Genomic DNA, 13,209 nt, shown 5'->3' with positions numbered 1-13,209 from the left:
AGAAATATTTGTTTGCTTAGCTCACTATTAAAAACAAATAATATTTAAAAATGCATCATCTACATAGATTCATAGATAGATTCATAGATATTAAGGTCAGAAGGGACCATTATGATCATCTAGTCCGACCTCCTGCACAACGCAGGCCACAGAATCTCACCCACCGACTCCTGTAACAAACCTCTAACCTATATCTGAGCTACAGAAGTCCTCTAAGCATGGTTTAAAGACTTCAAGGAGCAGAGAATCCTCCAGCAAGTTATTGTTAACTCACATATTATTGTGAGATTTATAAAACTGCCTGGAAAATGTTTCCAAATATGTTTTCTCACCTTACAGACAAGTAAAACCTCACAATCTTCTGTAACTTCCCAGTATAAATACTCCAGAAAATGAGGACCTGGGAAACAAAATGAATTTAAAACATATGCTATGGAACCTACAAGGGAACACTTCTCACTTTAGTGTGAGCAGGGGAAAGTAGATGTTGATCCAATAGAAAGTAGATCCAGGAGCCTTGGTCCCAGTCGTTCATGAACTACGTATTTCCTAAAGGAGAAACCTTTCAATGGGTGTTTGTCTTATTGATGTGGGATACAGAAGGGAAAAAAAAAAGTGGGACCCATCTTAGTTTGCAGCTGAGGAGATGTACCATTCCCATATGCACTACAGCTTACTGAGTGAGACATAATAAAGTCCTTAAATTTGATATTACCCAGTTGCCAACTAAGCGTACGAAAGAGATAGAATAGGGTTACCAATAAATGTCCAAATGAAATATTTACTGGAGAGGGAATTGGAGAATAAACAAGTGTCTCAAAATGCTCACCCAATTATATGTTCAAAGCAAAAATCCTTGACCAAACATTATTTTTCCAAATTACATTAAATGAAACATATTTAAATAATGTTCTAATATTGCTAAAGAGAAATCTGAACTACTTGTGTTCCCCCATAATCTACTCCAATCCTGCAAATAGCCATGCTCCTGAGTAGCTTTCCTGACAGGCACAGTCCCTTTGAAGTCAGTGGGATGACTCATGTGACTAAAGTTATGCATATGTTTAAGTGTTTGCAAGATCAGAACCTAACAACATAAATTTAATGTCTGATCCTATGAGGTGTTGAGTCCCTACAACTCCCACTGAAATCAATGAGGGTTGGCAGTGCTCAGCTCCTCACAGGAAAAAATCCTCGGAGCTTGTGCATTGAAGGGAATATTTTGTATCTTCGTTCATAAGACTGTAAATAAACCAACACAGAAAATACAAAATTACATTATTTATGCAGATATACTAGGGATATCAATAAAAATAGGTGGATTAGTAGGGAGATGACAGGATGAACTAATAGGTTTTTTGCCATCTCTAATTTTTGTGATTCTGCTAGCTGGTGTCCTGAGATTAGTACTTATGCAAAGGTACTTATGCAAACTTTGGAGCAAATAAAATAAGCAATATTTTTTCAAACATTCTAAATAACATACACTTAATAAATTATAATTATAAATTACAACTAGAATGAAAATATTTTAAAAGAAGGATTTAACAGCTATGTATTCTGAATTAGACATCTAACTAGTATGCTAATTTCCTTGAACTGCAAAAATTATTCTTGATTTGAATTGTAATAAAATGTAGACTGAACTTTATACAAAGAGAATAATAGGTGCACATTTGGGGCCCAGTCCTCTATTCTTTGTTGGGGTTTTGCCTATACAAGGACTACAGGATGAATTTGACACTACACTTTGCACATATGCACCCCTCTCTCCCCCCCCACCCCACACACACATACTGATCAATGATATCAATGGAACTACTTGCATGCTTAAAATTAAGCACATACTGAAATGCTTTGCTGGATCAGACAGAGCCTACAGTAGGATCCCACACCCATTAAATCAGAAGAGAACTTCTTGTAAGGTCCCCAACTTTACTTGCCCTGCTCTTGTGTGAACATCACATAGTGGAAGCTCTACCACAAACTGAGAGCAGTAAATGACCCTAAGAAAGCATAATTATGGTTTCTGATAGTGTGTGCAACTGTGTTTAAAGCAGACTTCTTGGGAAATAGTGTGTGTAATATAGACTTCTTGGGAAATAAGATTCCCCATCATGCAAAGTGTTCAGTATGTCCTGCATGGTGTTCTCAACTCCTATTGATGTCAAGGGGAGTTGAGGACACTCAAATCATTCACAAGAGGTGCTCCGTTAGCTGCAAAAATTCAGCCCTAAGTCACCAGCCCTTCCTCTCTTACCTTGTTTCCGGAGATACTCCTTTCTCTGGAGCTCAGCCTCAGCCAATACAGCCTTGAATGCTAAATTAATGGTAGAAAAGTATTAAAAAATGTTAGTTGCTGAAGAACTCAAAAGAATAATTGAAGTGCTTTATTTTTCATAGGCTGAGCCAAATGTTTCAGGGAACTTACCATCTCCAATGAGAACTAATGAAGACTGGTTCTTGGCATTTCCATCTTCAATTTGTACAGTGTAAGTTCCTTCATTTTCAATTGTAAATTGGTCCATCAGCATCTCAATAATGCCATTTGAATAGTCACACTTAATTCTATGGTGCTGGAATTACACAGCATTACAGTAGGTAAGTATAGCTGCACAATGCGATGTGTAGTGCAATTTATTTATAATTCCCTAACATACCAGTCATCACCATATTCATTTGCTGATTTTATGTCCCAGTTGCCTATCCTTCACCTCTTACTATGAAGCTTTCTGGGGCAGGCTCTGTCTTTTTATTTGTTTTTGTACAGTACCCAGTACAATGGGGCCTCTCTACTACTATGATATGAATGTTCAATAACCATAACAACAATTCTTTTTTCACCACTTATAAATCTAAATGTAATGGACCATGCTGGCTTCGTGTGAATGAGTAGTTGGCCCACAGAGTGGATACTATTAAGTCTACTACTGGCTTCAATACTGCAAAGATATCAGCCAGCATGGAGCTTGATTCCTGAGTAGAGTTCCACTGAGGCCAGCTGGAAGGTCGAGGTTAAGAGAAATATCTTCACACTGTAGATAGAACTACTATACCAATCCAAAGAGCAGAACTTGGCAGTTGGTTGTAGGGTCCCTGGGCTGGAACCCCATGCAGTGAGAAGCCCTGGGTTCCCCTACCAGCCACCAGGGAAGCTAGCATGAAGAAGGGGGCAAGGATAACAGAGAGCCCTGAGAAAAGACACTGAGGACCACAAGGCCCAGAGTCAGAGCCAAAGGTCTGATACAAAGTGTTGGACTTTTTTTGTAGGATTTTTCTGATACCCCAGAAGGGATGGACTAAATCATGACCTGGCCAGAGGGTTGAGTTACAGGAAAAGACACCACTGCAGTGAAGAAGCAATGGTCTGCAGGGGGCTACCAGATGGGGAGAGAGCTGCTATGTTATGACTGGCCACGAGGAGGCAGTGAGTGAATTCCTCCATAGGCTGCAAAGAAGATGTGGGAAAGGAAACAAGATGGCATCATTTTGGAAAGAAAACTGTGCACATGAGATTAAGGGTATGTCTATACTGCAGTCATGTGGCCATGGCTTCACTGTTCCAGTACCTGAGCTCGCTAGATTAAAGCAAGCTCAGACATGTCTACTCAAGATACTATTATACCCCAAGATTGCAGTATAGATGTACCCTACTACAGATTAGATTATTACATTACACTCATTATGGGATGGATCCTGGTCCAGTTAAATGGAGTGGCCTTTTAATACTGAATGGGAGCAGTATTAGACCCTGTATTTTTAATAATCATTACTGACATTTTCAAAAGTACAAATTATACAAGGGAGATACTTATGGCATGTTGTGGTAAAGAGCTGAGCTCTCTCAACTTCCAGTGGAATCAAGTGGCTCACAGAAACAGGTCTTAAACATATAAACAATAGTGAGAACATATGCCATTCAATAAAGAAAATAAAGATTTAAAAATAAATAGAGGGAAACTGAAAATATGAACAAAATTATAAATGCAATAAATAAAGCAAAATAAGAAGCTACATTATTTGATATGAAACATAAAAAAGTTATAGCAGAATAAATGAAATGCAAAAAAAATAAACAAACAGGCATGGAAAGCACATTAACAAAAGGGGAGTCAACTAGTGCCAAACAATATGAAGGAATCAAAAGAGAGCTGGACAAGTTTGGAGCAACAAGTGAGGGAGATGATTTTGTGTCAGCGTTTTGGATGGATTGAAGAGAGGTAAGGTGCAAGGATCACGGGCACGATGGGAAGAGGTTACAGTAGTCAAGGTGACGATCTTGGAGGTACCATTGAGAAAAAACTGGTGGGTTTGATGTGGAGTGAGAAAGAGAGCATGGGTCTACAAATTACAGAATCCTGAGGAACAGAAAGGATGGAAGAGCTGCTAACAGAAATAGAAAAGAAAGATAGGTTCAGATTTAGTTTCCCATATAAGGTCCTTACTTATGTGAAGAGTTCCACTAAAATCAATGTGCCTACTAGTATCAATAACAACTTGTGTCAAGAAGAGTTAGCAGGATCAGGCTTTTACTTGTTAAGGACAAGAGACCATTTTGAAAAATAGATTACTGGTACTGAAATCTAAAGGTTTAATTTAAAATATCCAGGAAGCAACTATCAAATGAATGTCATGGGAAAAAAATAATGAAGGGAGAAGTAAAGAAAGAACCAGTATGATAACTAGAGTATTTATTAATGGAATGAAATACAAAGAGGTGAATATGTACATTATTTGCACATAATTACAATGGAGATGTGGTCATAAAAATCTGGATGTTGACTTCTTTCTCTGAACACACATAGTAAAGTAATATCACAGGATAAAGGAGAATTGGCTCAATCACCACATTAAACAGGACATTGGTATATATAATCAAAGTTTGTAGGAAAAGAAGGTACAAAAGAGTTGGTGGTCATGATGATTAAAAAGAGGGGTTTGTGTGTGAAATGAAAAGAAGCTACATGTTATGCATTAAATTAAGTATCAAGCAGTACAACTAAATGAAGAAAACATTTCTCTTGGTCTCTGATTCCAGACCCTGTACTCATTGAAGTCAATGGCAAAATGCCCATTGACTTCAATGGTACAGAAACAGACCCAAGAGAGAAAACTAAATTGGTGTTTCCAGCAGTAGAAAGGAAATTAGAAGGGGGAAAATACAAAGGCTCAATCTTGTCCTTTTTCTTGCTTCTTGAATTTGTTATATTTCTTACTTTTGGGCACAGGGAGCAAGATTAAAATGACTAAACAGGCTGAACAGTGCCAGTTAATTCCATTTTCACATTACTATATTTCAAACATCTTTCAGAAGTGGGACCAAAGGAAGTTTTCCCAATTAGGGCCCAGAAGAAAGTTATTTCATTCTCATCAATGACCAGAATCAAACTACATTCTCACCAGCACAATGGTCTATTGAACATGTTCAGTGACTGCAGTCCAGTCTCTAGGCAGGTTTTGGAAAATAATTAGGCTTCGAGCTGTTGCCATTATGCAGCAAGATGAAGTTCAATGATTTTATGGGTACCATAAATACAAGGCTTTTATGTGACTTTCCACAAAAATATCATCAATCTCCCCAAGTAAATGTCACCTGTGGATTACTAATTAAAATGGTGAAATAATACAGCTCGACTGCAAGAGGCTATCTATGATGTCAACTCTTTCAAAACAGATGCACACTAAAAATAGATGAATCAGTTCTGTAAACAGTTCCAAATCCAGAATATTGAAACTTCAATAGATGCTAGTCATCTTTTATTCATGTTTTCAATGTTACAGTTTATTACTTCTCAAGAAAAGCTATAAGGGGGAAAGAAATTTATTATTCTAACAGAGAAATATTCTCTCTTAATCCTGTCAATATGTAATCCAGGGGACTGCTCTTTGCTCTCTAGGGTTTGCAAAAAATCCAGACAAACTTCTCTTATCAAAAATGTTTTCTGCACCCTAAGGGACAGATTAATCACTTTGAAGCCATAGCCATGCTGAGGGAGCAGTGTGAAACCACCCCATCTCAGAAAGATTACTGGGGGGATTGTGTGGCAGACAGGCACAGACTCTCTGAATGCTGCTCTTTATGTACAGAGGGTGAGCAATGTGCTCCCCCTGGTGTGCTGGCCCTGCACTGTGACCTGATGGTTGCGGGGGGTGGGCAGGGGAAAGAGCATGGCGCTTATCCTTATCCTTCCCTGATCCCTTTACAGGGTCCATTGCAGTGAATGGTCTTAGTGCAGCAGTGCAAAGGTAGGGGAAGCTCCTGCCTTACCCTTCTAGTGGCAAGGCAGCCATGCAGATTATTGTTCTGATAATACTCTGCATAAATAATAAAAATTCCAACACATGGGAAGAGCTCCCCATAAAAACCTGCATAGCCCCACATTATCCTCCTTCAAATCCCTTCTTAAATCATACTTGTACTGTGATGCCTACAAAATATTTGGCAATGGCTGAGCAGTAGGCATACCATGACTGATAACCAAGTATGGTTATCTCAGTGTTACTTTGTTCTCCCCATCACTTGTTTGTCCAATTATCCCTAGCTTCCATATCTCAGAATATGCTTAAATTATAAGATCTTTGGGGGCAGGGCCTGTCACTTTATGAGCTGTGTCTATAGTACTTAGCACAGTGGCATTCCTTCCAGGCACTACCAATACATCAACATTAATAACAGGGTAGACCATGCAGATTTAAGTAATTCGCATGCAAAAGTGACGTAAAGGCAACTACAGCCTTCCACATGTACTTACATCGCTGTTTACAACTTCTTTATCATTAATAACAAATCTGAAGCTGGCATTCGGTGACAAGCTCTCAGCTTGAACCCAGAAACGAACCTCTCCTTTATCAAACATCTCATAAGCTAATTCTGATTTCAGAGGAATTGCTGCAAGAATAAAAGCAAGCAAAAGTCAATAATGCATGAACCCTTGTGAGCAAGAAGAGAGGAATAAAAAGCAAAACTCTCTTGTACCCTTGTTATGCATTTTAAAGCTTCTTTCTAGGAGTCAGAGCACGATCTCCACTACATCCTTAACGCAGTGTTTGAGGATTTTGCATAATAGACACGCTGCCAGCATGGACAAACATCGAAGGACTCTTGAGTGATGAAGATTGCTATCAGATAAGAGCTAAAATTTGTTTTAAATTAATCAAAAGATAAGCAAGCAAATTTTGCTGTGAAAAATGAGACTGTCATTGTCCTTGGGAAGCACAGCCATCAATGTGTAATTATTTCATGAACTGTCTATTAAATTCAGAAGTTCTACTTACTTGGGTTCTTTATATCATGGCTTAGTGTCATCAGACGTTCAAGCTCTGAAATTATTAAAAAGTTTCAGGTATTAATTTATTCTGACAGAGTCAAAATGCAACTGTTAAAACAGTGTACAAATCAGCATCAATGCATAAATAATCTGCTTATGGCTTGTGGGAAAAATACTCCAAAAGCCTCTGAAAATCCAGGTCTCAAAAGCTAAATTTCAGAAGACAGGAAAAACTTAAAATTCTGGCCCATGGATTTAGTAAGTTTTCATATTTAAAATGTATGAGAATGTAAGCATGGAGCTAAAACTCATTCTATGGGATTTACACTAAAGATATATAGGCAATATGCACCTACCCTGCATCTAACACCCTCTTTATCTGCTGACCTGGCTCACTGACGTATCATTTCCAAAAGGTTTCTTTGCTAAAACAGCTAGATTGAGAGCTGGTTGGTAGGAAAGGTTCAAATAGCAGTAAATCCTTATGAAGATTGTGTACCAGGCTAGGTTCCACATAGCTTGGAAATAGGACTAATCCTACTTAACATATTTATTACTGGTAGGGACTTGGAGGAAGAAACTAAGTGTGTTTCAAAATTTACAGATAATACAAAGACAAGAGGAAATGATCAAGGATTTTAGGACACAGTGGAGGATTTAACAAAGTTGCAGAGGATTTGATCTAGTTTTGGGAAATGTCTGGATAGCTAAGAGATTATTTTCAATGGCGGAATAAGTAAGGTGATACATATGGGAAGAGCAGACAAAAAGTAAAATGATCATTCCATGTGTTAGTCATGGCAGAGGAAGAAAGGATTTAAGTTTAGTGGGGGAAATACTACCAGGGTTGGGTCACAGTGCATGGCTTTCAGCAAAAAAAACTAGGAATGTGTTAGGGTGGCACACAGATGCTATGGTGATGGGCCCACTAAAAATACAATTGGATGCACAGATGGATAAGTGATATGTGTTAACTTAAAACTAATAATAACAATGATAAATTAAATATTCTAGACAAAGCCTTTAAAGGCTTTAAAGGCCTTTAAAGGCCACATCTTTAGTATTTACAGATGGGGTTGTCTAAGACTAGACAGATTAATAATGGCTATTCAGTGCCCCAAAGCTTCATTAACTAAGAGTGAAGGTTGACCATCAATGCCTTTAGAGCATCAAGTGCACCTAGATCTAAGCCTGTGAATACCAGGAAATACAGAGTTAAGGTACACACCAGTCCTGCCCCTAAACCTTAATCCTGCCAACCACTACTAGGGATACACTATAACTAGGTTTCAGAAAAACTGTCCTATAATGCGTAGGTGTAAGAAAAACTGCCCTATAATGAGTAAGACACAGTAAACATGTCTTATTACGCAGTGGGCTGTGATCTACAGAATTGTGCTCTCTCACTCGTCTGTGTAGATTCCAGCTGCCCTTCACAGTTTTAGGGACAGCTATATTGATTGATCTAAGCTTACTTACAGCAGGTTGCCACAGTTCACACTATGATAGGAGAAGAGGTGCATCTACACCCAAAGGGATCATGGACCCCTCGTTTCTGTGCTGAGTTAGATTGGTAATACAAGTACAGGGGCACACAGTCCATTCTTGCCACGGCAATCTGTAGCAGTCCACTGGCATACATTACAGTGTACTACAGGACAGAAGTAAGTGCAAGTGACATTCCAGAGTGAATAGTTAGGACAAGGATCAAGGGACAGTAGAATCTGGCATCTCTGGGGTAGTTTGTGCAAAGTACATGAAGTGGTTGAATACAGGCACAACAATTTTTGACAGGTTTCAGAGTAACAGCCGTGTTAGTCTGTATTCGTAAAAAGAAAAAAGAAAAGGAGTACTTGTGGCACCTTAGAGACTAACCAGTTTATTTGAGCATGAGCTTTCGTGAGCTACAGCTCACTTCATCGGATGCATAGCATATTGTGGAAACTGCAGAAGACATTATATACACACAGAGACCATGAAACAAAACTTCCTCCCACCCCACTGTCCTGCTCGTAACAGCTTATCTAAAGTGATCATCAAGGGAGGGCCATTTCCAGCACAAATCCAGGTTTTCTCACCCTTCCCCCCGCCCCCCCCCCACAGACACACATACAAACTCACTCTCCTGCTGGTAATAGCCCATCCTCTCGTCAATCACCTGTTAGAGGGATATTCTCATCATTTGCATGTCTGATGGGCTTGTCTTGAAAAGTAGAAATACATAAATAAGTAAAACTGAGCTTTCCAATCAGACTAACACGGCTGTTACTCTGAAACCTGTCATTATGCAAGGCACTGCATTTAGCCGCATGGAGTGGAAATCTATCAACTGCATGAAAAGACTTGTACAGATACAGACAGACATCATCTTCCTTTCCAAATGCAAACAGATGGACATCGTACCAAAAGGACTGAAGGTAAAAAATCCATTACAATCTACATACCACACAGACTATGCTGACAGCTTGTGCCACACGCTCTCAAAGAAACTGCGGAATCACCTGATCAACATCCTCTACAGCAAACAGGGAAAGATTAAGAATGAGCTCTCAAAAATGGATACTCTCATAAAAAACCAACCTTCCACACAAACTTCCTCGTGGCTGGATTTTACCAAAACTAGACAAGCCATTTACAACGCACACTTTACTTCTCTACAAAAGAAAAAGGACACTAAACTTTCTAAACTACTACAGGCTACAAGGGGCCACAGCAATGGTTCCCTCAACCCACCCAGCAATATTGTTAACCTATCCAACTATACTCTCAGCCCAGCAGAAGCAGCTGTCCTATCTCGGGGTCTCTCCTTCTGCCCCTCCACCCCCTCGAACATGATACAGTTCTGTGGTGACCTAGAATCCTATTTTCGACGTCTCCGACTCAAGGAATATTTCCAAAATACCTCTGAACAACATAATGATCCACAGAGGCCTGCCTACCAACATTACAAAAAGAAGGATTCTAGGTGGACTCCTCCTGAAGGTCGAAACAGCAGACTGGACTTCTACATAGAGTGCTTCCGCCGACGTGCACGGGCTGAAATTGTGGAAAAGCAGCATCACTTGCCCCATAACCTCAGTCGTGCAGAACACAATGCCATCCACAGCCTCAGAAACAACTCTGACATCATAATCAAAAAGGCTGACAAAGGAGGTGCTGTTGTCATCATGAATAGGTCAGAATATGAACAAGAGGCTGCTCGGCAGCTCTCCAACACCACTTTCTACAAGCCGTTACCCTCTGATCCCACTGAGAGTTACCAAAAGCATCTACAGCATTTGCTCAAGAAACTTCCTGAAAAAGCACAAGATCAAATCCGCACAGACACACCCCTGGAACCCCGACCTGGGATATTCTATCTACTACCCAAGATCCATAAACCTGGAAATCCTGGGCGCCCCATCATCTCAGGCATTGGCACCCTGACAGCAGGATTGTCCGGGTATGTAGACTCACTCCTCAGGCCCTACGCTACCAGCACTCCCAGCTACCTTCGAGACACCACTGACTTCCTGAGGAAACTACAATCCATTGGTGATCTTCCTGATAACACCATCCTGGCCACTATGGATGTAGAAGCCCTCTACACCAACATTCCACACAAAGATGGACTACAAGCCATCAAGAACACTATCCCCGATAATGTCACGGCTAACCTGGTGGCTGAACTTTGTGACTTTGTCCTTACCCATAACTATTTTACATTTGGGGACAATGTATACCTTCAGATCAGCGGCACTGCTATGGGTACCCGCATGGCCCCACAGTATGCCAACATTTTTATGGCTGATTTAGAACAATGCTTCCTCAGCTCTCGTCCCCTAACGCCCCTACTTTACTTGCGCTATATTGATGACATCTTCATCATCTGGACCCATGGAAAAGAAGCCCTTGAGGAATTCCACCATGATTTCAACAATTTCCATCCCACCATCAACCTCAGCCTGGTCCAGTCCACACAAGAGATCCACTTCCTGGACACTACAGTGCTAATAAACGATGGTCACATCAACACCACCCTATACCGGAAACCTACTGACCGCTATTCCTACCTACATGCCTCCAGCTTTCACCCTGACCACACCACACGATCCATCGTCTACAGCCAAGCTCTGCGATACAACCGCATTTGCTCCAACCCCTCAGACAGAGACAAACACCTACAAGATCTCTATCAAGCATTCTTACAACTACAATACCCACCTGCGGAAGTGAAGAAACAGATTGATAGAGCCAGAAGAGTTCCCAGAAGTCACCTACTACAGGACAGGCCTAACAAAGAAAATAACAGAACGCCACTAGCCGTCACCTTCAGCCCCCAACTAAAACCCCTCCAACGCATTATTAAGGATCTACAACCTATCCTGAAGGATGACCCAACACTCTCACAAATCTTGGGTGAAAGGCCAGTCCTTGCCTACAGACAGCCCCCCAACCTGAAGCGAATACTCACCAACAACCACATACCACACAACAGAACCACTAACCCAGGAACCTATCCTTGCAACAAAGCCCGTTGCCAACTGTGCCCACATATCTATTCAGGGAACACCATCACAGGGCCTAACAACATCAGCCACACTATCAGAGGCTCGTTCACCTGCACATCCACCAATGTGATATATGCCATCATGTGCCAGCAATGCCCCTCTGCCATGTACATTGGTCAAACTGGACAGTCTCTACGTAAAAGAATAAATGGACACAAATCAGATGTTAAGAATTATAACATTCATAAACCAGTCGGAGAACACTTCAATCTCTCTGGTCACGCAATCACAGACATGAGGGTCGCTATCTTAAAGCAAAAAAACTTCAAATCCAGACTCCAGCGAGAAACTGCTGAATTGGAATTCATTTGCAAATTGGATACTATTAATTTGGGCTTGAATAGAGACTGGGAGTGGCTAAGTCATTATGCAAGGTAGCCTAAACCCCCCCCCCAAGACGTTCTGGTTAAACTTGGATTATTGCTGTGCACATTGTAAGATGAGCTATTGCCAGCAGGAGAGTGAGTTTGTGTGTGTGGTTTTTGGAGGGGGGTGTGTGTGGGGGGGGGGGGGTGGCGGTGGTGAGAAAACCTGGATTAGTGCTGGAAATGACCCACCTTGATTATCATGCGCATTATAAAGAGAGGTTTCAAAGAGGGATGGGCTATTACCAGCAGGAGAGTGAGTTTGTATGTGTGTCTGTGGGGGGGGCGGGGGGAAGGGTGAGAAAACCTGGATTTGTGCTGGAAATGGCCCTCCCTTGATGATCACTTTAGATAAGCTGTTACGAGCAGGACAGTGGGGTGGGAGGAAGTTTTGTTTCATGGTCTCTGTGTGTATATAATGTCTTCTGCAGTTTCCACAATATGCTATGCATCCGATGAAGTGAGCTGTAGCTCACGAAAGCTCATGCTCAAATAAACTGGTTAGTCTCTAAGGTGCCACAAGTACTCCTTTTCTTTTTTCTTTTTAACAATTTTTGAAACATCTGAATAAGGATGTGGATTGCAGAATACTTAGAAAAATCAGCTCTTAGAGTAAATCGGTCTCAGCCTCACTACAGTGATGCTACTGTCCCGCAGTAATCAAAGATTGGGAGAACAGAGAAGGGAAAGTTAATGTATGGTATGAAAGATCTCTTGAAAGGGTTCAAGTGTGTTTCTCATGGAATAAATAAGTCTACAAGGTGATCTCATTACAGTTTCATAGGAAAAGAAAAAAAAATCCAGGAGTGGGATTTTCAGTGTCTAACTGACTTAGGAGCACAAGTCCTGCTGATATTCAGTTATATTCAATGGGCCTAAGTCATCTAGGCACTTTTGAAAATCCCATCCCTAGATTTTTTCATATCTTCTGAAATTGTAATGAGATCATCTTTCAGTCTATTTCACAAAATGCAGTGCAAGCACGCTCCATCCACCTAGGCACGGACTTGTGTTCCTAGCCTGTGC

At 40.6% G+C, this 13,209-nt stretch overlaps 1 protein-coding gene across 9 annotated transcripts in view; it reads right to left on the bottom strand.

The window, feature by feature from the left end:
* The window catches only part of MYOM2 (myomesin 2), a 141,337-nt gene that overhangs the window by 55,851 nt on the left and 72,277 nt on the right, over window positions 1–13,209 (bottom strand). For all 9 annotated transcript variants that reach the window (XM_074947781.1, XM_074947782.1, XM_074947783.1 and 6 more), the window contains 5 exons: window positions 7,276–7,320; window positions 6,753–6,889; window positions 2,432–2,576; window positions 2,261–2,320; window positions 333–400 (listed from right to left, as the gene is read on the bottom strand). In XM_074947781.1, coding sequence (XP_074803882.1) covers window positions 333–400; window positions 2,261–2,320; window positions 2,432–2,576; window positions 6,753–6,889; window positions 7,276–7,320 — 455 coding nt within the window. The remainder of the gene's footprint in view (window positions 1–332; window positions 401–2,260; window positions 2,321–2,431; window positions 2,577–6,752; window positions 6,890–7,275; window positions 7,321–13,209) is intronic.

The sequence above is a fragment of the Natator depressus genome, chromosome 3, assembly GCF_965152275.1.
Source record: "Natator depressus isolate rNatDep1 chromosome 3, rNatDep2.hap1, whole genome shotgun sequence".
Lineage (NCBI taxonomy): Eukaryota > Metazoa > Chordata > Testudines > Cheloniidae > Natator > Natator depressus.
This window is presented reverse-complemented; position numbering and strand designations above follow the sequence as displayed.